We start from the raw sequence: 23,134 nt of genomic DNA, 5'->3' as shown, positions 1-23,134 counted from the left end.
GGGCAGGCCCTGTCCGTGTGGCCCAGCAGGTGCTGGCTTCCCAGGAAGTGCTGTCTTGCCAGGAGCAGGCCTGGGCAGAGAGTGAGGGGCATACGTGGGCACACGCAGCCATACGCAGAAGGGGCCCACAGCTGCAGTTCACAGCTCCGCACAAGACACTTGCTGAAAAATTGGTGCAACCAAGCGGGGTAGCAGTGTTTATTGAGAGAAATGAATTCTGTCTCTTTCCAAGTCATTCTGTGCCGGGCTGGTGAGTTCAGAAATAGCTGGCAGTCATCGCATCGCAGAATTCCATTGTGGGAAGGCGCCTTGGAGAGCAACCCCCTGACCCTTCCCTTTGTAGATGAGGAGAGTGCGGCCAGCCAGGTTAAGTGACTTGCCGACAGCCACACAGGGGCTTTTGGGGGCTCTGCTGCCATACCTCAGTGGCCCTTCTCCCCTCCCACCCCTTGCTCTCAGCCACAGGGCCTGCTCCAATGCATGCCGACACCGTCGTGCAGATCAGGGAACAATGCCCCCTCCTCAGAGGAGGCCCTGGGTGGGTACAGGTGAATTTTAGCCCCATTTGCCCTCCTAGCCTGAAGCTGCTGTGTAGAGCACAACTTCACAACCTACCGCGGCTCCCATGCTCCGACCATGCTTAAGTGTGTGTGGCCCACGGGCTGCCTGGTTTCTCTCCCAAGCAGGGCCTTTCCTCCCAGCTTTCTCTCCCACCAGCTTATCTGCAAGTCCAACTCACTCATCAGAGTGGCAACCTGCCCTCTCTCTTCCTCCAACCTAAGGATAGCGTCAGCCCCGTTATCCCTCGGCACCACCAAAGCCCTGTGGTCAGACTGCCTGGGAGTGAGAGCTGGATCTCAGAGACCATCAGGGAACAGATGGCAAACCGTAGCCCAGGGGCCAAATCCACCCTAGGCCTATTTTTGTAAACACGGTGTTATCAGAACACAGTCAGTCTCCATCGTTGACATACTGTCCACGACTGCTTTCCAGCTACAATAGTCCAGTGGATAGCAGCCACCAAAATGACATGGTCCACAAAGTCTGTAATGTTTATCAGCTGGCCCTTCACAGAAGGCTTGCCAGTGCCTAATCCAAAGCACCCTTCCTGCGGCTCAGAGAAGTTCGGTGACTTAATCTCCCAAGCTGATGGATGGCCAAGCCAGAGTTTGAACCTGGGGTCCTGACGTTCTTTCCAGTAGACCCCTGACTCTCTGCAGAAAGAAAGCGGACTTGGACATGTCATCAGATGCCCAGCCTATTGCCAGCCTTTTTCTGTAGAAAAATGCCAAGGGAGAGATAGGTCTGCTCAGAAAGCATCGGGGTGACTCTGCACTCATTCCCAAAAGCTGATTTGGGGGGCCTGAGGTTCCCTCCCTGGAGGAAGTTCCTGAGAACCTGTGGTAGCTAAACCACTTGCTCTTGCCTTGGCCTCACAGGGACCCGCACCAGCCTGCCTGCTAACCTCCTGAAGGTGCTATTATTGCCCCAGTTCCCGGGGCCAATCGATGCTTCCCATCCTGGGTTCTGAGCTGGTGCACTCACTGCCGTGTCATAACCTCTGTTTTCATGAGTGGAGAGAAGGTGGCCAATCCAGGGGACTCCAGAGAACATGACATCTGGATGTTCTGTAGCCATTGTCCCCAGCGACTGACCAATCAAATCAGCAGTGACTTACAAATAGCAGGAGGTCCCCTTTTTCTTCCTCCTCACCCCTCCTGCCTTTTCAACTCCTCTCAGCAAAGCTTCCAAGAGCACAGGCCGGGGCCTGAGAATGGTCCTGTTCTTTGTCTGCCACGGGTCATTCGTGGAAAGCAGCTCAGGGCACAGGAGGAGGAAGGGAGAGGCTCCGAGGTCGGAACCCAGCACAGCTCCTCCCATTGCCAAGAGTAGGGACGCTGCCCTGCCAGGCAGGTGCTGAGAACCCATGGAGGCCGGGGCCAGCATGCCCAGGGTGAAGGGAAGAGCATGGCATACTGGATACGTGGGGTACCCGTTTAACCTCAGCAGTGCTTGTATGAGGCAGGGACTGCCATCCTCATTTACAGATGAGAAAACCAAAGCCCAGATTGGATGTGGTCACCCAGTTGGTCAATGAGAGATTTGGGATTCAAACCCAGGTCTGCCTCACCCCCAAATGCATCGTCTTTCCTCATCGCCACAGTGCCCCCAAGGCCAGAGCAATCCAGTCCCATGCGCAGGTTCTTGGCCAGCCAGCCTCCTCCCAGAGAGGCCGCCTGCCAATCAAGCTGTTTTCTAACATGGGAATGACTTTTCCCAGGAAAATCAGGAAGGCAAACACCAAGGTGGGATGCTCGCCCCACCCCCTACTGCCCCACCAGAAAGGCCTGGGGCAGGGCCCGGTCTGGGGCAGCATCTTCTTCACCTTCTCTCCCTTCTGAGTCCACACCACACCTGATTCAATGAACTAGTTTACAGAACGCCCTCACGTTTGCCCTGTGGGCCGGGGAGGGAGAGGCAAGCGAAGCACTGAGCCCCCCAGGTGGCAGCCACCAGCCAGCGCGGGGCAGGGCACATCGTGGCAGCTTAGTGAGGGCTGGCAGCCTGGCACGGTGAGTCAAGCACAGACCTGCAAGCCAGCCTGCCTGGATTTGCATGAGTGCTGCACCCTCCCCCATGTACCATCTTGGGCAAGATGGTAACTTCTCTGGGCCTCAGTCTGCGCTTCTGTAGAATGGCAGAACTGGCTGCACCCAAGTGGGGGAAAGGAGTTAATATTCATGCAACTCCGAACAGTGCCTGATACAGGGTGCGGGCTATGGAGGCATGAGTTAAGTCTTAAATACGCGTAGTTTAAAACAGCTACATTCGGTTTGGGTTTCCAGTAATGCTATGGAAACCCTTATAAAATGTTTACTCCCTTATTCTGCTCTGAAAAGTACAGCACAAAAAAATATAGAAATAACTCACTCTGGAAGCAGAATGTGGCAAGTAATGTTCTGGTTAATTGACAGTCAGCACAGCCCTGATTTTGTAAAGAGCGTCTTTGTGACAATTCCAATGCCCCCGCTTTAAGGTAGGGGGTGTACAATGGAGTGATGTGGTTGGGATTTTAGGAAACACATCAGAACCTAGAAATTCCAAGTAGCCACTTGGGTGGCCTGGGGTCCCATTACTCAGACAGAGGGCGCTGGGCAGGAAACCATCTCAGCATCGTCTGTCCATCTGTCTCTCTTCTCTCCCCTCTGAAGCTTGTTTGGAGCTTAGAAGGATCTTAATTATCATCTAATCAAACTTTGTAGCCCTAGCCAGTTTGGCTCAGTGGATAGAGCATCGACCTTCGGACTGAAGGGTCCCAGGTTCAATTCCGGTCAAGGGCATGTACCTTGATTGCAGGCTCCTCTCTGCCCCCCGCCCAGGTCCTGGTCAGGGCTTGTGCAGGAGGCAACCAATCGATGTGTTTCTCTCACATCAATGTTTCTGTCTTTCCTTCTCTCTTCCACGCTCTCTAAAATTGATAGGAAAATATCCTCAGGTAAGGATTAGAAAAAAAGAACTTTGCAGGTGAGCTAACCAAGGTTGAACAGGTGACTAAAAACCAGTCTCTCCACCACTTAAACCAACCACTAAGAATGTTACCAAACTTATTTACCATTTTTGGCTCCAAATGACTGGTTTACCCTAAGAAAAATTTAGTCTGTTTGTTAAAGACAAATATCTACCCCCACCGAGACTGAAGAATGGGCAACAGGCTATGAACACATTTACTTGGACTGTCACAGAGTCAGACCAGTTCATCCCCTTGGCATCCTGGCCCACTTGGAGGGAAGACCGAGTTCAAATTCACATCAGAGATTAGGAGAGGCTGGCAAAGAATTTCTCTAGCGTGCTCTGCCCTTATGTGAGTAAAGGAAAGTCAGTCTTACGCAGGCACCTGACAGTCAGTGGGACAGGGCTGGGAATTAGGGGCAGGCAGGCGCACGTGCACACGGCGCACATGCGCACATACACACGGCCCGTTAGCATAAAGTGAAGCCATTGCGAGTGGACCAGCAGACCCTGGGAGTTAACCACACTGGTCTCCGGGGTGGGCATCTCAGTGAGCAGGTGAGCCCTGAGCAGGAGCCAGGTAGCAGGCCAGAGGCAGCCGCCCTGGCAGGCCTGCAGTTCCCTGATATCACCACAGCCTGGAGGAGACAGCAGGGTCCAGCTATAGGGCCTGAGGATCAAGTCAGGGCTTATGTCTTGGAAGGACTCCCAAGAACAGGGTTGGGCTGTCATGGGAAACCCATGTTGCCAAGGTTACAAAGGAAAGGGTGGGGGTACAAGGAACTGAGAAAATTTGGAACAAGGCCAGCTGTGCAGCCCACCCCAGGGCAGCACAGGACCCGGGCATGGCTGGCTTGATGCCGAGTCCCCTGAGCTCCTGATCTGCCTCCTTGGCTCCCCAGCCACGGCTGGCGGGTATGGGTGGGGGCTCAGCTGGGCGTTCAGACAGGTCCAAGTGGGGCCTAGCTGCATTGAAAGGAGGGCAGCAGGGGCAGGGGCCAGGTGGGAAGCTGATGTTTTGGTTGAGCAAAATCATCCCAGGCTGGAAGCCTTCCCAGCGAGGGGAGAAGCATCCCGATGTGGTCCCAACCTGCCAAGGTACTAGAGCCTGGAAAACGTAGGGAAGATTGCACAGCCTTGCAGAGAATGTGTGCCCCAGATCAGGAGTCCCCAGGGGGCTGGCGGCAAAGCAAGTTCATTTCATAGACTTCGCTGACTCTGGGGTAAAGGCTCGGCTGGCCTACACTGCATGTGGTGACTCTCCCAGAAGAACTCCAAAACAGTCTCAGATCTATCTCTGTAGCCCCGACCAATCTCCTGCTTCCTTTCCTGTTCCTCTCCCCTTATCTCCCCCAAGCCCAAGCTCGATGTCTGGGCTCACTGGTAAGCTAATTAACATTAAATAGTAACATTTTATTCTTCCCAGTTTTATTAACACATATTGAGAGGATCACAGAGAACAGAAGTCATCTCAACCAAAGGAATGAATATTTAATGGTAAAAGTTTAGCTACGCGGTGCCTGGGAGATGTTTTAAGGCAGAGGAAAGCTGCCCAGAATCCTCTCCTCCCTTCATCATGGCACCTCCACTTCTTCTTGGGAAACTTCCTCTCCCCCATCATGCAATCCAAGGGCTTATTTCCCATGAGGGATGCCAGACGTGACGTATCCTTGCACCCAAGAATGGCGGGACGTAGGTACGCGGTCCCAGTGCACACAGCTGGATGGCGGTTGGTGGTCCATCACGGAGGAGGCAGCGTGCTGACCCTATGATCTTGCCATCCAGCCTGCAGATGTTCTTTGGCGACTGTCCTAGGAACACTGATGCTGTGAGCCATTCCCCCCACCACGCCTTGAAGTCAACCAGACTTTGCTGTTTGCAAACACGTGGATCCCAAGTGGCCCCACAACTGCCTCCACACACAGAGTCAGGCCAATGATGATGGGGAAGAGGGCTCCTCAGCGCCCCTGGCCCCACAACTGCCTCCACACACAGAGTCAGGCCAATGATGATGGGGAAGAGGGTTCCTCAGCGCCCCTCCATGCAGGGGTTGGGACGCTGTACATCACAGTGACCACCACCGTGGACATGGAGCATGAGTGGCCAGAAACAAGAGCCACTTGCAGGGCCCCGGATTGGGAGAATGGAAAACAGTAACCCATCTCCCAAAGGTGACAGGATGGGATCGTGTGCGTCCCTGAAGGCCATGCTGACAGCGGGAACATCCCTCACTGGCAACCGTGCCTCCTCTCTCCTGCCATGTGCACTGGCACACACATGAGCGCCTGCAAGCACACACACACATGTGTACACACTCAGCTAGCAGGCATCCTTCTGGTCTCTCCGGGAGAATATGGCAGGCCCATGTCTGGTAGAGGCTGGGTGGTAAGTAGAGAAAACAAGGAGCAGGGCTGAGCCACAGTGTCTTCCTTCCCTGGTGGGACCCAAGAAGCCAGGTTCCTGCCTCACAATCACACACCCTTAAGTAAACCAGGAGTCCCAGCGGGCGGACAAGCAGGGCCAACTACAGGGTCGCCCAGGCAGCCTTCAAACAAAAACATACCCTAAGTGTGACAAGTTGTCCCCTCACCTCCATCCTCACTGCCACTCCTTGCCTTCCAGGTTGGGACCAACTGCCGAAGGGCACTGGCATTCATTGGGAAGGGGAGGTGGGACAGACAGGTGAGTGGCCAGACAGACTCAGCACAGTGGGACCCCAGACCCACCAAATATACAAGCATCTCCTAATGGAGCTTCATCACCCACACCGAGCACACGTGACAGATGGCCCCACCCAGGAGCCCCAGGTAAGCAGCCAAGGTGCGGCTGGGCCAGGAACCAAGCAGGGAGAAGGCACACGGGAGTGAGGACATTTATTGGAGCCTGGCCAGCGTGAATGCGATCAGGAGCCCCTCCCACGGCCCAGCGGCCCAACAGGCCGGGACACAGGGAGGCCATCTCCTCCGATCCCTTCATAGACAATGTTATAAAAAAAATAAACTTTACAATAATACATTTCGCTCATCTGTTGGGGTATTATTTCAATAGTTTTGTTTCTTAAAAAAACGGAAAGAAAGGGGAGACCACACGATATATGTATATGGATGTGTATATACATATATGTTGAGAAGGGCAACATGTTGTGTACATACAGTTGGCGTATGTCTCAGAAATGAGGAAAGATAAGGTGGAAGTGGGGAGAGAGCTGCAGAGACCAGAGCGTGGGGCGGTGGACGTCCACTGTGGTCTTCGCTGCCCCTCTCAGCAGCCCCCTCTCCAAAGAGAGCCACCGAAGAATCATTTCTTTTTTATTTCAAAATTCCTGCCACCAAGAGGAAGCAGCAGCCCCGAGCTGCGGCCAAGTGTTGCTCCCTCCTCCTGAGGGGGTGTCCCAGGTGGGCTGAGCCCCCAAGGCCCTGGAGCTGCCCAGCCTGTGCCACAGTGGGGGGCCTCCGTGCACACCCCTCCACAGGCCAGAAGCAGACCTGCCCAGCCCAGAGGGAGGGCAAAATAAACTCCACTCTCAAAGCACGTGGAGGTGCGACTGGTGCCCAGTTGGACCCAGGGGCCAGCCCCACTGCTCTGCCACCTGATGCCCCTTGCCAGCCCCAGCAAGTCCCCAGAGTGGGCAACTTGAGAAGAGCAGCGGCTACTGTTCTGCCTCAGACCACACCAGGCACGGCGACAGTCCCATAGCCGCAGGGGTCTCGTCAGGGTCCAGAGAGGAAAACACCAGGAGAAGGTGTGGGGCATGTCTAGACCCTTGCGCCCTCCTTGGCGCTGGGGTGCCCTTGCCAGGGACCCCCCAGGAGGCTCTCAGGCTACCCGCCTACTGTCTGTTTGGCTTAGAAAAACTCCAGAGAAGAAACCTGGGAACAGACAGGTTCAGAGACAAGGTGAGGGAAATTTTTTGCAAGGTGTGTGTGTGTGTGTGTGTGTGTGTGTGTGTGTGTGTCCATTCAGCAGGCGGGTGCTCTCATCCACGTAGCTTTCGGAAACCTCCAGACGCCATGCCCAGAGCCTACAAGGCCAGCTTCAACATCAGGAAGGAGACAGCGGTCAAGGCGGCCGACGGGCTGGCTCGGCAGGGGCCTGAGTTGGGTCTGATCACCTTGTTACTCCCTGGGATGATGTTGGTGGTGAGCTGAGGCCACGGCAGAAGGGGACAGAAGCAAAGAGAACAGGAAAGACAAACAAACAAAGGAGTCAGCAGGGCTGGGAGCAGGCAAAGAAAAGGACTGACTCCCCATGCCGCTGCCTTCCCACCCATCCAGGGGGCTCCCCTTTGCCCACCCTCTTGGAGGCAGAGCCAGGCTTCCGGGGAGCTGGGCTGAACCCCGAGCTGGGGAAGGCAGTGCCATGGTGCCCAGGACAGCCTGGCTGACACTGCCCGGGGAGGAAGAAGGCCTGACGCAGGGCAGGGAGAAGGGGCGAGATAACGATCTCAAGGGGAAGAGGCTCCTGGGTCCCAGGACCTTCTTGAGGAGAGGAGAGAGCTACTGTGTTCTTCCTATTCCTAAATGTGGCCGAATCCCTCCCCTCCATAGAGCACCCCTGCATATCTCTGACTGCGCTCTCCTCCTGCTGTGGAAGCTTATGTGGCCTCTTCTCGGGTAAGTTATAGACAGACTATCATACAGTCAGATACCACCATGCACCAGGGTTCCTATGAGGAAGGGGCTGTGTCCTCTCTGTCTCCTCAAGTTCACAGAACCAGCACGCGCAGGTGCTCTGCACACCTGCCTTAAAGGGTCAGGAAGGCTTGGCCGGGCCCTGCTCAGAGCAGCAGTGTCTCTCCCAAGACAGCCAAGGCTCTGGCTGCAGCCTCTGCACCCGCCCCCAGCCCCAACCCCCCGTCTGTGTGCCCATCAGGCCCAGGCGGGCCAGGAGCTCAGCTGGCCCTGCCCACAACAGGATCTAAGGGCCCCGAGTCTGAGGCTCACCTGGAAACAGCCTCCCGTGACCAGGCCCCTGCACCACCGCACTCTGCCCCACTCACCTCTGTGAAGCACGTGCTCAGCTCTTTGGAGCTATTGGCCTTCAGCCCCTGCTCCTGTGGGAGAGAAGGCACCAGTGAGGACGGGTCACCACAGCTGAGCTTGTCCTGTTACTCGGATGGGGCCCACCTTCCGGGCCCTGCCATCTGCTGTGGGCGTCATGAAGCAAAGGGCACAGGGGAAAGCTCTGGCTCCATCCCACGCAGCACAAGACCCTGCCCCTTTCCGACATCTCAGCGACTAGGTCCCAGCTCCTGTCAGCTCCTGAAGAGAGAGTTCTAACTCCGCTCTCCAACGTCCAGCATAACAGAGTCAGAAGCCACTCACAGGTCTCTCCACCACACTCAGCTCCTCACGCCAGGCAGGGACTACGCCCTCCTCCCCTCACATTGCACAGTGTCTGGCCTATGACAGCAGCTCAGTAAACATCTCACCAGGTGCATGAATGGACAGATGAGTGAACACACGCATGCCACTGAGCAGAATCGGCATCTGAGAGTCAGCTCATTGAAGACCATGAGTCCTCATTTGGGTTCAGGGGGAAGAGAGAGACTGTGATTGATTAGTTATGTCTGCCCTTGTGCATGTTAGGAGGACAACTGGCAACAGTGCCAAGGTTAGCCTTTCCACCTAAACCGATGTATGGCCCCTGGGAGCTCCGTGGTCAAGGTGAGGAATGGAAAGAAAGCTGGCTTGGTGATGGTTCCGGGTTCTGTGCCCCCGGATAACCGCCTGGATGCAGGACCAGAGGGTGTGCCGACGAACAGTCCTCTGTTATCATCACCATAACAGTGACCCCGGGAACCAGCTGGCGGATATGGTGTTTCCATCCTGACTTCAAATGGCTTGGTTCTCAAGGCACCTGTGGGGACTCTCTGGCCACCAGAAGCAACCGGGAAGCCCAAGAAATTATGCCTAAATCACTGCTCTTGGCCACAAGTATCAAAATCCCTTGGACATCACAGGCAATCTACCACCCAGGGCATCTGGTCAGCTAAACAAAGCCCAGCTACCACACAGAGGTCCGGCCAGGAGCAGTCACTGCCAATGGTGGAGATGTGACCAGGGTGATGATGCGTGCTGTGGGCGGGAAACCAGACCCAGGAGGATCCTGCTCAGGACCACAGCACCAGTGACCCAGGAGCCCGGATCCAGCCCAGCCAAGCCACCAACCTGCATCCCTGGGAAAGGGCGAGTGCTCTGGGGCCCTTCTGCCCCAATGACTGGATTCTACTGCCTGGACTCAGTGCAGCTCCAGCCAGGGCTGTGGGAGGCCGCTGCCAGGGTGGCCCACATACCCCACCTCAGAGACCGCTGCCACCACTGCCTCCTGTCCGACTGTTCAACCTTCACCTTCACGTGGCTGCTTCCCTGAGCAACTCCGAGCCCCTGCTAGTTCCCCCCGTGACATCCTGGGGCCTGCTGAGCTCTGTGCCACCCGGCCCAGCGCTGTGCCTCCCACATCCTTTCCTGCCCTCACTGTTCCAGGTGTGGCAGGTCTGCTCCCTCCGTGAGCCCTCACCACAGGGCTCACTGCATACAGAGCCTGTGTGTTCAAATGGCCAGGTCAAGGTCCTCACCCCCAGCTCAATCCACAGCTCAGTTCTGTTTGATATACTGGAGTTGTGCACAAAGTTGTTTTTAAAATAGTCAACTGCTTAAAAATAAGTAAGGCCTGAGAAAATAACTCAATTCAATGACCTCTAGCCTGGCCATATAACTTTATCTGATGAGATGCCTGCTCTCAGGGAGCTCAGGGTCCTCGACACTGCTGGCCCTAAAGGCTGCACCCAAGGGAGCCCCAGAGAAGTTCCCAGGAGACAGTGACTGAGGAGACAAAGCCTGGTGTGGGCACCATGGAGTCACCCAGGGTAGGCACCATGTAACCACCTGGCGTGGGTACTGCAGCAGCCTGGCCTGTGCCTGGACTCCTCAGTTCCCAGTGAGAAGGGCTTGACAGGTCCTCTTAAGAGGGGAGGGCAGGCATGTTGTCAACTATGAGGGAGGGAGAAGGAGGGGAGAGGAGAAGGAGGGAGAGATAGAAGAGGGCAAATCAGAGAAAGGGAGAAGCAGAGAGAACAGGGGAAAGCAGCACCCAGAGGGCAGAGAAGAGGAAGAGAGAGGGAGTAGGGGAAGGAGAGGAAGGGGGAGGGGACAAAGGTGATAGGAAGAGGCAGAGGAGGGCATGGAGGGGAAGGAGAGGGAAGCGGCAGGGAACAGCAGGAAGGGGAGGGTCACAGAGGAGGAGGAGGAGGGAACACAGGAGGAGAAGCAGCAGAGGGGGACCCCTTCACCCTCTCCTCTGACCCCCGTTACCATGAGGAAGCACAGACACCGCCAGGCCAGCCCCAGGGGATACAGTGCAGCTATGGCCTCTGACAGGGCCCCAGGGATGTGGGGAGGAAAGGGCTGACCTCTGGGAAGAGTGGGGACAGGACAGTCTCCTGTCCCCTTTAGGGCCCCACCTGAATGCACCTTTCCCAGCATTCACGGGAAGTCCTCCTGCACAGGATGCGCAGTGCTGCAGACCCAGGCAGAGGCCATGCCGAGCTGAGTGCAGGTGACAGGCAGGCCCCCTGGCTGTCCCAAAGCTCTCCCCTCAGGTTCCATGAGCTAGTGCACGGATGCTTGTCCTGTTCGTTTAGGCTGAAGGGTCCTAACCCTTGGGGCCCACCCCCCACAGGATCAACCCTGACCCAAAGAGGGAAGGAAGGGCCTGAGAGGCCAGAGCCCTGGGCTCCAGTCTACTTCAGCCAATGACTGGAGACAAGTCCCTTCATCTATTGGAGCCTCATGGTCCTCATCTATAAAATACAGACAGGTGTGCCTCACTGACGCACGTGACTTCCAGAACACAGAGCAGACGGTGATGGCTGCGGTAACCTCTCCTAAGGCGAACCCAAGGCCCCTCACCCAGCCCAGCACCCAGAGCAGCACCCAGAGCAGCCCATCGTGGGCCTTCTCTGCAGATGCACATGGGAGAGGCGTGGGTGCAGAGAGAAAGCAGTTCCATCAACTCATCCGAAAACCACTGGGGGACAAATTCCTGGCCACCCTCCTGACCCATTAACCCTTCCTGGTGCTCCCTCCCACGTGGGCACCAAAGACAAATGTCGCAGTCCTACTCACACCCCAGTGAGAGAAATAAGCATCCATGCAGCCACCTCCACACCAGCTCAATAAGTAGGAGGGGAAGGAGGCTGCCTTGGCCCCTGACCCCCAGGCTACACTGTCCTCGGCGGCCACACACCCCAGGTTGCCCTGGACGCCCATCTTGCTGCTTAGACTCCAGTGGAAGAGTCTAGGCAACAGGTGGGCTGTTCCAGCCCCTGCCCCAGCCTACTCTGAGCCTCTCATCGCTTGGAGGCCAGCTCAGGGTCTATGACTGCAGCACCCAAAGGGCACAGGTGGCTGCTGGGACAGGGGGAGGCAGGGCTCCAACATGGAGGGGGGCACAGCGACTGGGAAGAGCTTTCCACACTGTGGGTGCCACCAGAAGCATGAACGCTGGCTGTGTGGGTGGCACTGGGGGACCTGAGCTGGGGAAGGGATGCAGACACGGAAAGAGGGTGGCAGAAAGGCAAGGTTGCATTCTAGAAAATTCTCCCAGAGAAAGTTGGAAGGAAATTATCATCTTCCTCCTCTTCCTTGCCCACCTCTGTCTGCACTCCCAAGCTGGGTCCAGCAGTCCCATCAGAGCCTTGCTGGTCTGGCCCAGGCGCCAGGACCAAGTCCAGCGTCGGTTGGTCTACCTATGGAGCCGGCTAGCTCTCTCCTGTGTCTCTGCTTCTATTTCTGGCACCACGCCCAAATCTCAGTGCCCTTGGTCACCTCCCTGCTGCATACCCAACCCCAGTAACTCACAGCTCCTCCCCACAGCTCAACCCCTCCCCTCTTACCTGACTATCGCCAAGATCTCTAGCAGGTCCCTCAGTCTCACCCTTGCCAACCAATCTCCCCAGCTGTCAACTAGCCTCCCAAATCACAGTTCTCATCTTCTCATCACGATATCCCCGTTCAAAAGCCTTCAGGGCCTCTCCACACTCACCATTCAACCTGTTCATTGGTCTTCATTCCCGCCCACCCCCACTCCGAGTTCTCACCACGCCCACTGCCTGCTGTCCCTCCCTTTCCAGAGCAGGCAAACGCTTCTCTGCAGAAGGCCAGACAGCAGCGATTTCAGGCTCTGCCGGCCACGCACTCCACTCTGCTCTGCCTGTGCACAAGGGCGATGTGTAAACAAGGTGCGGTCTTGATCCAATAAAACAATTTATCCACGAAGGCAGCACCCCCTACTCAACCTCTCCGTGCTGTCCTGCCTCCCTGACTTGCTCCACTGGCCGCTCTGCTGGGCGCCTCACCTACTCCGGTCCACTCCCATGTCTCCACGTGGTCAATCTCCCTCTCTTCCGAGCCTAGTGGTGCTTTGACCACGAGGCGCTACTAGGCTGATCCCACCACCCAGGATCAGTCCTCTTGGTGCACCAGTCACTTCCTCCCCCCAATCTTCTGAGCATGTCCATCCCACCCCTATGGGGACCTAGGTACTGGCCCAGTAAGCTTGTCAGCCTCGGTGCCTGGGATATAGTGACATGCAGAAGGATTTGTGTTGAATAAATGCATGAATGCAGAGGTGGATGAATAAATGAATGACTGTGAGGGAGAGTTGGGGGAGGGAAGGAAAGAAGGAATGCACGTAAGTTTCCCAAAGCTTTGAAACAAGCCGTATTTATAAATCAGGAGTTGTGCCTGATAGACATACAGACCCATGACAGGCCTCTCGGTCCCACTCTGACGGCCGAGGGCGTGTGCACAAAGTGAGAGGCTCACCAGGGAACAGGCAGGAGGAGGAGGGGCCCGAGGCAGGTGGCTGCTGGCTGCTGAGCCCAGGTGAGTGGTGAGGGGGGTGTGGCAACCCCTCCAAACTCATTTCTAATTCCCCCAGATGTGACGGCTGTATCAAGGGTAAGAGCAGAAACTGGCCAGTGGAGACACGAAAGCAAAGGGGACTGTGTTGCTGGGGCCCCTTAGCACAAGGAAGGGTGAGCCTCCAGTTGATCTGATGGGCCCTGCAAACTGGCCCAGAGCAACCGGGAGTGCCCAGGACCCTGGGAAGAAACCAGGGCCAGGGAAGGTGCCAACCCACTGCCAGCCTTCCCCATCCACACCGAAGTGCCCTGGTCCAGGGGGCCTTCTAACCGTCTTCCTGCATGCTCAACAGAAAGATGTCACCTCGCACATTCACGACACACAGAGGGCATCAGTGAGAGCGGGAAACAGAATAAATAGCTGCCTGCGACCAGTCAAACAGACTGTTTTCTACACTGGAAAGCAGGCAGTTCCAATGGAGCAATGAACTGGGGACTCAGGTTCTTTCCCTCCCTCTACAGAACGCTAGTCCATGCCAAGCACTGTGTGCTCAGTTAACCAGGCTACACTGAGGGCGAGATGTGGCCAGTCTCCCAGGGATGCTGGCCTGGGAGCAGCGAGCAGAGGCATGGTGAAGGGGCCAATATGAGGCAAAGCAGGAGCGCTATGTAAGTGGAAGGCAGCTTTGCCTGAGCGGCATCAAGGGACCAGAGGCGACATCCAGGCAGAGAGGGTGGGAGAGAGGGAAGGAGAAGCACTTTGCGCAGAGGGACTGGCTAGGCACAGCCAGCACCTTGCTTGCCCGGCCTTTAGCCTAACCCATGGGAAAACCTCCCTGGGCTTCAGAAACCAAGGGCCTTGGATGAGGGTACAAGATGGGCTATCTCCTACAGGTTCCCTGCTCTGGGGACATTCACACGTGTGTGTGTGTGTGTGTGTGTGTGTGTGTGTGTGTGTGTGTGTGTGTGTAGCAGGACCAGAAGGGAGGGGGGAGAGGCCATTCTGCTGATTAAATTCCACCATGCTTTCCCCAAGTTCCTGTTTGGGCAGGGCCACTGGTAAGGGTACAGCCAGGAGTAGAAATGAGGAGGCCGGGACTGGAGACGGAAGCAGGATGCCCAGACACAGGCCAGCTCAGAGCCTCTGGGCTCCGCTCTGGACATTCACATCTGCTCAGCAGCCCCATCATGAGGACCTGAGTTCCCCTAGTCCCACAGCAAACCCCCACTGTGGGAGAGTCCCGGGAAGGCAGATATGGGGGGGCAGGCAGCACAGCACAGCCAGAAGGAAACCGCCCCGGAGACTGGGAAGCGGGGCTGGGGACAAGATACTGTCCTCACTGGGCTTCTGCCCGTAAGGAGATCTCAGAGTGCCATCTGGACCTAACATCCACTCATTCAAATGGGGTCCCCGACTGGCTGCCATGTCTGGTCGCTGAAGGGTCCCTAAGGCTTCTCCCGGGGCCCGGGTCTGTGGATGGGGAGGAGGATGGGGGCATCTGGGGTGCAGGGCCTCCCCCCTCCCTCTCACCCCGACCACAGCTTCCTGTCTCTGTCCTCACCCAGGGACTCCCTTCTGTAGCCATGGGTGGTTGTCTTTCCCAAGGACCCCACATCGGCCACCATGGAGCCCTTCCAAGCCAGAGCTGAGGGAGGGGTACGAGCTAGGGAAGGGACAAAGCACCCACAGCCTCCGCGAGGTGCGTGCATGTATTCACCTGCACTCCCACCCAGTAGGTGCTCATTTAAAAGACTGTTATTAAAATAGAACCAGGAGCTTCTCCCCTCAGCGTCAGTGAGAAGAAACCAGGGTGACGGTGGGTGAGCAGCCTCTGAGGCCCTGCTTCTCTCCCTTTCCTCCCAGGTGCTGTCCTCAGCAGTCCTGCCCAGAGGGCCAGAATCAGCAGACCTCCGGAGTGCAGGGTCACGGGGCCAGGCCTTGGGGCCCCTGCCAGGCAGCCTCTGGAGCCCAGCGTCCAGGACTCATCACACCCACTATAGTGTTCCTCAGTTTACAGGCCCCGTCACGTACATCACCTCTCATCTGGGTCAAACCAAGGGTAAGACAAGCCCCCAGGTGGGGAGGCTACAGAAAATCGGGCTCGGTGAGAAGAAACCAGGCCACGATTCAGCAAACCCTACAGCAGCAGTTCTCAACCTGTGGGTCGCGACCCCTTTGGCGGTCGAACGACCCTTTCACAGGGGTCGCCCAAGACCATCCTGCATATCAGATATTTACATTACGATTCATAACAGCAGCAACATTACAGTTATGAAGTAGCAACGAAAATCATTTTATGGTTGGGTCACAACATGAGGAACTGTATTTAAAGGGCCAGAAGGTTGAGAACCACTGCTCTACGGTGAAATGGGGAAAAGGTTGTAGTGGGGCAGGCGTCACGGCTTTGAACTTCCCACACCCATGGTCAACCACAGCAAGAGCCGCTTGCTGAGACAGCATGTCCGTGGGTGAGCCCACCCAATGGGCTAGGGGTGGAAGCGTGGCACATGGAGGCGGATGGTGCCTGGAGGGACATGTGGGCCACCTCCGAGCATGGCCACCTGACAGGTGGCACAGCCTTGACGGTGAGCTGCCCGCCACTGTAGCATGAAATTGAGCTGGCGACTGCCTGTGCAGCAGGCCCAGAGCCCCCGCCGGCCACCGCTCAAGTCCGCTCAGAGTAATTAGGAAGCGTCCAAGGGTGGCACGGCAGCTTGGCCCAAATCAGGAGCGGGGCCTAATGGAGGGGAGCAGGCCCACGCTGAGCCTGGCGTGAAGGCACGTGGAGGTCAGCTGTCACACACAGGGCAGCCCACTGGACAGGGAAGGGTGTGGGCTTCCCATCTAGGATGGCCCCAGCCCCGGCCCCTGGGGTGCAGTGGGAACCGGGCAACTTAATGCTCCACTAGGCCCAGTCCCTGCTCACAGCCTCCTCCTGGAACCATCTTTTGTCCCCAGCTTGATTGAGATTATACATGACCACCAAAAATTGCATACAGGGTGGGACAAAAGTAGGTTTACAGTTGTTTGTATGGAAAATAATACAATAATTAATAGATAATACAAGAGTAAACTGTTTTATGTACTCACAACTGTCAACCTACTTTTGCCCCACCCTGTAAATTTAAGTTGTGCACCTGATGACATGATATAGGCTGTGAAATATTCACCACGAGCCAATCAACATGTCCATCACTTCACACTTTTACCATTTTCCTGGTTTTTCTTGTGTGAGAACAATTAAGGTCTAAGGTCTATTCTCTTAGCAAATTTCAAGAGCACTATCTAATGCGGTCAGCGACAGTCCCACTGCTATGCACCAGCACTCCAGAACTCACCCATCTTCATGAATGAAACTCTGTAGTGAATGCCCACCCACTGCTTGTCCCACCAGCCCAGCCCATTCAGACTGGTGTCTCCCCTGCACACAGCCATGTCTGTTCCCCTTGCCTCCCACACCTGTGCTCAGGCTGTGCTCCCAACGCCCCCCACCATGGCTACACTTCACACCCCACCCACCTTCTTGGACATTCCAATCCCAACCCCTGCCTGAAACATCCCCTGTGACACCCACCCACCACCTCACTGCTCCCTCCGTCCTCTGCTCCCCTGGAATTCTGCATTCGGTCCTACTTTGGACTCTTTTTTCCAGGTATGTGTGTCTGTGTGTGAGTGTGAGAGAAAGCAAGAGAGAGAGTTAGAGTGTGTGTGTGAGTAGGCATGAGTGTATGGGCGAGTGTGTCAGTGAGTGTACATGGTTTTGTGCGTGTGTGTGTGTGTGTGTGTGAGAGAGAGACAGAGAGAGAGAGAGAGAGAGAGAGAGAAGGCATGAGTGTATGTGAGTGATGTCATTGAGTGTGTGTGGTTTTGTGTGTGTGTGTGTTTTGAGTAGAACCAACCTAATATGCAAAGAATCTACTGTAGCACAAGTGTAACATGATGGTAGGTCAGCAGAGAGAGAGAAGTTAAGCGGGGCGCCCTATAAGGACCTCCACAGTGCCACCTGTGTCCTGTCGTGACCCTGACCGCAGTCCCTATCTAATGGTTGTTAGACTGTTTGACCTTGGACAACACAATAAGAACCACAAAACCAGGCTCGTGTCAAAGTCATTCACCAGCATCTCCCTAGCATCTCGCATAAGGACACACTCTGAGTGCATAACCCATGTTGGATGGATGAATGGACGATAGACAGACAAAGAAATGATCATCATGGGTCTTGGACTCAGACGTAGGTGAAATCTAATGCCACCTGTAATTAGCTGTGAGAGCTGGGGCAGGTTGCCTGAGCCTTCTGGGTCAGGTCCTGTAAAATAAGAACCTCCTCTCTGTGTGGAAATTCAGTGAAGTCGGGAGAGCTGCTGGCACACGCTTGGGAAGGAGCAGATGGCTGATACACGGTAACCACCCCATTTCCCCTGCACCCCCTGGGACCTGGTACAATCTTGTGGTCGAGCAGGAGCTGGCTACTTGCAAGGTGAATGCCTCATGAATGAATACATGGGCAACTAGCCCCACCAGTTCCTCCCTGCCCTGGGTCCCTGATCTTTGGGGAGGAACCTGTGCACCCCAGTTGGCTAACTTTCCACACCCGCCTCTGACAGCGTGGTGCTTCTCCAGGCCCTCAGCCGCCCTGGCTCCATTCCCCACGCCCCTCACCTCGACAGATGTGCAGGTGGTGATGACGCTGGTCCCCAGGTTGGTGCTGTCACTGAGATCATCTGGCAAAGAAGGTGTTTTCTCCACCCTAGGAGCCTGGGTGGCTGGGAATGAGGGATTTTTGGGAGACAGGTTCACATCTGTGCCGTTGCCAAAGGCCTGGATGGCATTCCCTGTGGAGGGAGAGAGCAGGTAGAGGCAGAGAAATCAAGGGCACCTCCGTCACTTCTGCCCCTCGCCTTCTCTGCCACTATGTTCCCTGTCACAGCCCAGAGCCGAGGGCACGGTGCAGCTGGTCCAAACTCAACTGTGCCGAAGCTCCCCTTCAGATGTGAGGTCTCCCATGTGGATAAGAAAATAGCAAGAGGGAGATTAGAAAGACAAAAGACCAGAATAGAAAGAAACATAGGTGATGAGGAGTGCAGAGGAGGAGAGGAGGGTGCTGGGAGTGAGCGTGGAAGCCTGGAGGGAGGAGGGAGCCACGCCCAGGGCAGCCAGCACCCTCTTCCCAGTGACATTCCGTGCTGCAGACACGCCCACTTCAGGAATCTGCCACCCCAGCCCCCCAGGCTCCTTTGCCACCTCAGGTGCTTCTAGGTCCCACCACTGGCATTCCAAGGGCCCCAGATTCACCTTCATCCCTGAGTGGCCTCACCGACTCCCACACCATTGGTTAGCACTAACTCACTGAGGACTAAATTAATGGAACCTCTTGGACAAAACTGTCCCCAAGACTTAACCCTCTAACCAAATGCCTAAAGAAATTCCCACCTCCATGTCCTCAAGCTCACATGTCTACACCTGAACCAGGCACCACTCCCTTCCGTGTCCACACTGTTTTCCCGTGTTTCCAATCTGGAAGGTCTCATCTCTCCCTACCCCAACCCCCCAGTTCACCTCCCTAACCACCCACTTGCCGCCATTTGAGCCCGCCTCCTAAAGCTCTCTCCCCTCAACCTCTCCCCTCCACCCTCACTGACCCTTCTTGGGTCCTCAGCCATCACTGTCCTCTCCCTCTGAGTGGACCCTCTGTGGGTCACTGGTCAGCACCACATCCCTACCTCACCCCTCCACACTGGACCAGAGGGTGAACCTCTGAAATGCAGATCTGACCCGGAACCAGTGGCCCACACCACCACCCCAACACCATGGGGACCACAGGATCCCCTTTGGGAGGGGGCTCCCCTCCTGACCAGACAACTCCAGGCAACCCCATGATTTATACCAAGGCTCCGTGGTCTGTGGTTCTCACAACTCTCTCTGCCCAGGTGGACAGGCATGCCCTCCCTGCAGCTACAGCTGACCAATGGCCCTGTCCCTCGGGGGTCGCCCGTGAGGAGCCTCCAGGGGCTCCCTGCTGCAGGCTGAGCTGGGCATCCCACCCTGGGCTCCGGGTGAGCCCTGTACAGACCTGTCCCCCAACACATTCCCCCCAGGCTGTGACCACACGGACCTCAGTCAGGCTGCAAGCTGCCCATGACAGGCACTATGACTTGTTTCTCTGAGTTCCCAGGGCCATACAGAAAGGCAGCATGGACAGATGGACAGAAGGAAGAATGAGGGGAGGGAGGGGGAGGGACCTTCAGGTGGGAGTGGGTAGCAGAGGTGTCAGTCTGAAGAGATGGAGGCAGACAGAGCTGGTGGCTCACCTTGTTCTCCAGCCTTTGGATTACGAGTTTGATAACTTGGAAAAAAAAGTCACTGATTCCAATGGATCCTTAAAAATGGATCCCAAAGGGAGAAGCGACAGACAGCCGAGGGCCTCATCATGGGGCTGTCCCAGAGGACCTGTCTGAAGCTGTCAGCATAGCAGACCAGAACCCTTCAGCCTGACTTGACACAGGCTCATGGCCTCAGTGGTAAACTGAGGCTGGCCCACCGACAGCTCGGTGTGACTCGGACAGCCCAGCCACCGTCTCCGCAGGTGGCACCTGCTGGAGCAGCCCCACAGGTCACTGGCTGTCCCGATGGAGGAGGAAGGGCATGGCTCAGGCAGCCTCAGGGCCCCTTTGGGATGAGGGTGGGAGGGGCTGCTGGAGGGTGAGGGGGGGCTGCAGGACTTACGAAGGCAGGGGTTCTCGGTGAAGTCCCTGAGGAACTTCTCACACTCCTCCTCCATGTTCCCACTCCCCCGACAGCTGCACCAGGGGGACACCACGATGCCAGTGGGGCTGGAGTCCACGTAGTTGGGCGTCATGTCAAACCCTGGACAGGGAGAAAGGGAGGCAAAGGGGAGGGGAGCAGTGAGACCTCCTCTCTGGGCCCGCAGACCCCAGACACCAAGATAAGAGGCTTAGAAGCCTTCCTCCTTCCCACCTGCCCCCAAGCACACATACATCCCAACTCATAGTCCAAACTCTGAGTGTTACTATTCCAGGGAACCATGGGGTCAGCAGGGGGCAGAGGGCGTGGGGATGCCCCCGCCCCCAAGCGTGGCCGTGCTTTCTCCTGGCCCCCAAGCAGAGTGTGTTCTGGAGTTCATGCAACTGGCCTCACATCCTGGGCTTGGGTCCCAGTGCCAACAGGTGAACCTGTGCATGTTACTCCACTTCTCTAAGCCCCGGTTTCTCCATCTGCAGCACGGAGATCCCAGCACCTCCCTAGAAAGTGCTGTTAGGAGAATTCGTCATGTAAACTGCTTAGCACAGCACCTGCAGTGTCAGACCCTGCAACCAATGTTACTTCTTCTGATTTCGAAATCCTTGTAAGTTCCTCGGGCCCTCCTCCCCCATGAAACAGCCAACCTGGCCTCTGGTTTCCCATGGCAGCTCTAGCTAAAACCGCCACCAGGAAAGGCGAGTCAGGTGTCCCCCCACTGGCTGGAGCTGGGCCTCGGCCCTGCCCGCTGGGCAGCTCGGAGTCACTGTGAGCCCGGGCAGGAGGGGGTGGCTTACCAATCATGCCCGCGTAGGAGCCCAGGCACGCCTGATAATTGTCGGCTGGACAGCTGGTGAGCGTCTGGTAGGAGGCGTGACAATTGGCGTGGAAGTCGGCCAGCCGGGACCTGGTGTTGGGAGAAGATGCATAGAGCGAAAGAATTAGCGTGGCTGCCTTCCCTCCCGCCTCTCTGCGGCACAGGGCTTCCTCCCCGCTTCCTGGGCTGGAGGGAGCCAGGCAGAGGGAGCAGAGGAACACAGGGCCACCGAGCCTGGGGCCCGAGGCTGAGAGCTCCTAGAGCAGTGTTCTCAACCTTCCTAATGCCGCGAGCCTTTCATACAGTTCCTCATGGTGTGGTGACCCCCAATTCCATTGTTACAAATTGAACATAATTAAAGCATAGTGATTAATCACAAAACAATATGTAATTATATATGTGTTTTCTGATGGTCTTAGGCGACCCCTGTGAAAGGGTCGTTCGATCCCCAAAGGGGTCGCGACCCACAGGTTGAGAACCGCTGTCCTAGAGGAAGGGGCTCCTGGAGACCACACAGTTGAGGCACATCCACTCCGGATGGATGGTTCAGTCAGAGCAACAGGGAACGCGCAACGAGTGCACCAAACATGCCTGGACCAAGGCAGGAAAGCTGGTGCCACCTCCTGCTTGGCCGCACTCCTGGTGACCTGCCAGGTCCCTCCACACGTCCCTCTTCCACTTGCAGAACGGGTATGTGAACCCTGCCCTAGCGGCCTCACAGGAGGTGGCGAGGTCCCAGCAGTGGCCCCAGGGAGGAACAAGAGTCCCCTGGGGTGAGATCCCCGGAGGGCGTCCTCACCCATCTCTTCTTCACCAAACCAGAGCACAGCCTTCCGGCCCCAAGCCACCAGCTTCCAGGTCCCACCCAGTAGAATCGGCCTCTTCCCCTGCATCGCCCAGTCCTCTCTGTCGGCACCAGTGACACCGCTTCTGAACTGTGCACACGGCCCTGAGCCTCCTGGAGGCAGGCGCCTGACCGGGTCTGTCCCCCAGTGTGGAGGGTCCCATGGAGCCCAGGGCACCACAGCGATTCCCACTCCTTCCTTCTAGCCCAGCGCCCTGACACAAGCTGTCACGTCAGCCTGGCTGGGCCCGCCTCCCCTCCCGTCCCCATCACTGCCTCCTAGGGGCCAGTGCCCTTTGCCCCGGGGTCCCCGCCTATCATTTGTCTCACAGCAGCTGCAAGCCAGAGTAATAGGTCTTGTTCACGGCTATGTTCCCAATGACGGCACACAGTAGGACCTCAACAGATACGTGCTCAGTGGGAACACCACAGAAGGACCAGAAGCCAGCCCTTGACTCCCTATCCCAGCTCTTTCCACAAGGCGAGGTTCCTCACACAATCATCCCGAAGCTCACCCTGAATTCAGCCCCCCAGGCTCTCCACCAGACTCTGTCCCATTTGAGGACGGAGGAGAGAAACAGACTGACAGACCAGGAGAGCCTGAGAGCACCACCCTCACAGAGGCGGCTTGTGGGTCCCACCACAGGACAAATTCGGGTTTGCCTGGGGCCCCAGGTCCTGGGGGTGCGGGCTGGGAGAGGGAAGCTCTGCAGAGGCAGCGAGTGAGGGGGGTGGGGCCTGGGGTTCCCACGTCCGCCGTGCCCCTTGATCACAAGGACTTCAGGTGAGTCCTTGCTCCTTGGGGACTGAGTTTCCTTGTTTATCAAATGAATAAAACATGCTCTTAGTTCCTGGTTTAAAAGCTATTTCTAGAGTTTGAGAAAATGAAAAAGCTCTGGAAATGAATGGCGGTGATGGTTGCAGAACCATGCGAATGCTCTTCGTGCCACACGCTGGACACTGAGAAATGGATACAATGGTAACTTCTATGTTATGTAGAATTTACCACAATTTAAAAAAATGGTGTTCACAGCCAACTTTATCACTGAACCTTCCCAAAGAATCTGAGATCTGGCAAGCAGGTGTCTGGTCGGTCCCGCGTACAGAGGAGGAAGCCGAGCCTCAGCGAAGCCCAAGTTCCCGAGCTGATCAGTGAGCCGGGCTGCACCCCAGACTTCAGCGGGCGGGAGCCCAGCTGGCCGGTCCCCTGCTCCTGTGCAGAAGCCTTCGACGTCCTTCCAGGCCCAGCATCCTGCAGCGCTGGAAACATATCCTGTCTTTCGCAGGAAAAGAATGGGACCCGAGGTTCTCTCCACCTCCCTCCTGCCCATAAATATGCCC

The 23,134-nt window shown here is 56.4% G+C and overlaps 1 protein-coding gene across 2 annotated transcripts in view; it reads right to left on the bottom strand.

The window, feature by feature from the left end:
* Positions 1-6,370: 6,370 nt before the first annotated feature.
* Positions 6,371-23,134, bottom strand: part of GFRA2 (GDNF family receptor alpha 2) — a 91,337-nt gene continuing 74,573 nt past the window's right edge. For both annotated transcript variants that reach the window (XM_059696048.1, XM_059696050.1), the window contains 5 exons: positions 20,930-21,039; positions 20,100-20,240; positions 18,036-18,208; positions 8,510-8,563; positions 6,371-7,654 (listed from right to left, as the gene is read on the bottom strand). In XM_059696048.1, coding sequence (XP_059552031.1) covers positions 7,532-7,654; positions 8,510-8,563; positions 18,036-18,208; positions 20,100-20,240; positions 20,930-21,039 — 601 coding nt within the window. In that variant the 3' untranslated portion in view covers positions 6,371-7,531. The remainder of the gene's footprint in view (positions 7,655-8,509; positions 8,564-18,035; positions 18,209-20,099; positions 20,241-20,929; positions 21,040-23,134) is intronic.

This window comes from Myotis daubentonii, chromosome 5 (assembly GCF_963259705.1).
Source record: "Myotis daubentonii chromosome 5, mMyoDau2.1, whole genome shotgun sequence".
In the NCBI taxonomy this organism is placed as follows: Eukaryota; Metazoa; Chordata; class Mammalia; order Chiroptera; family Vespertilionidae; genus Myotis; species Myotis daubentonii.
This window is presented reverse-complemented; position numbering and strand designations above follow the sequence as displayed.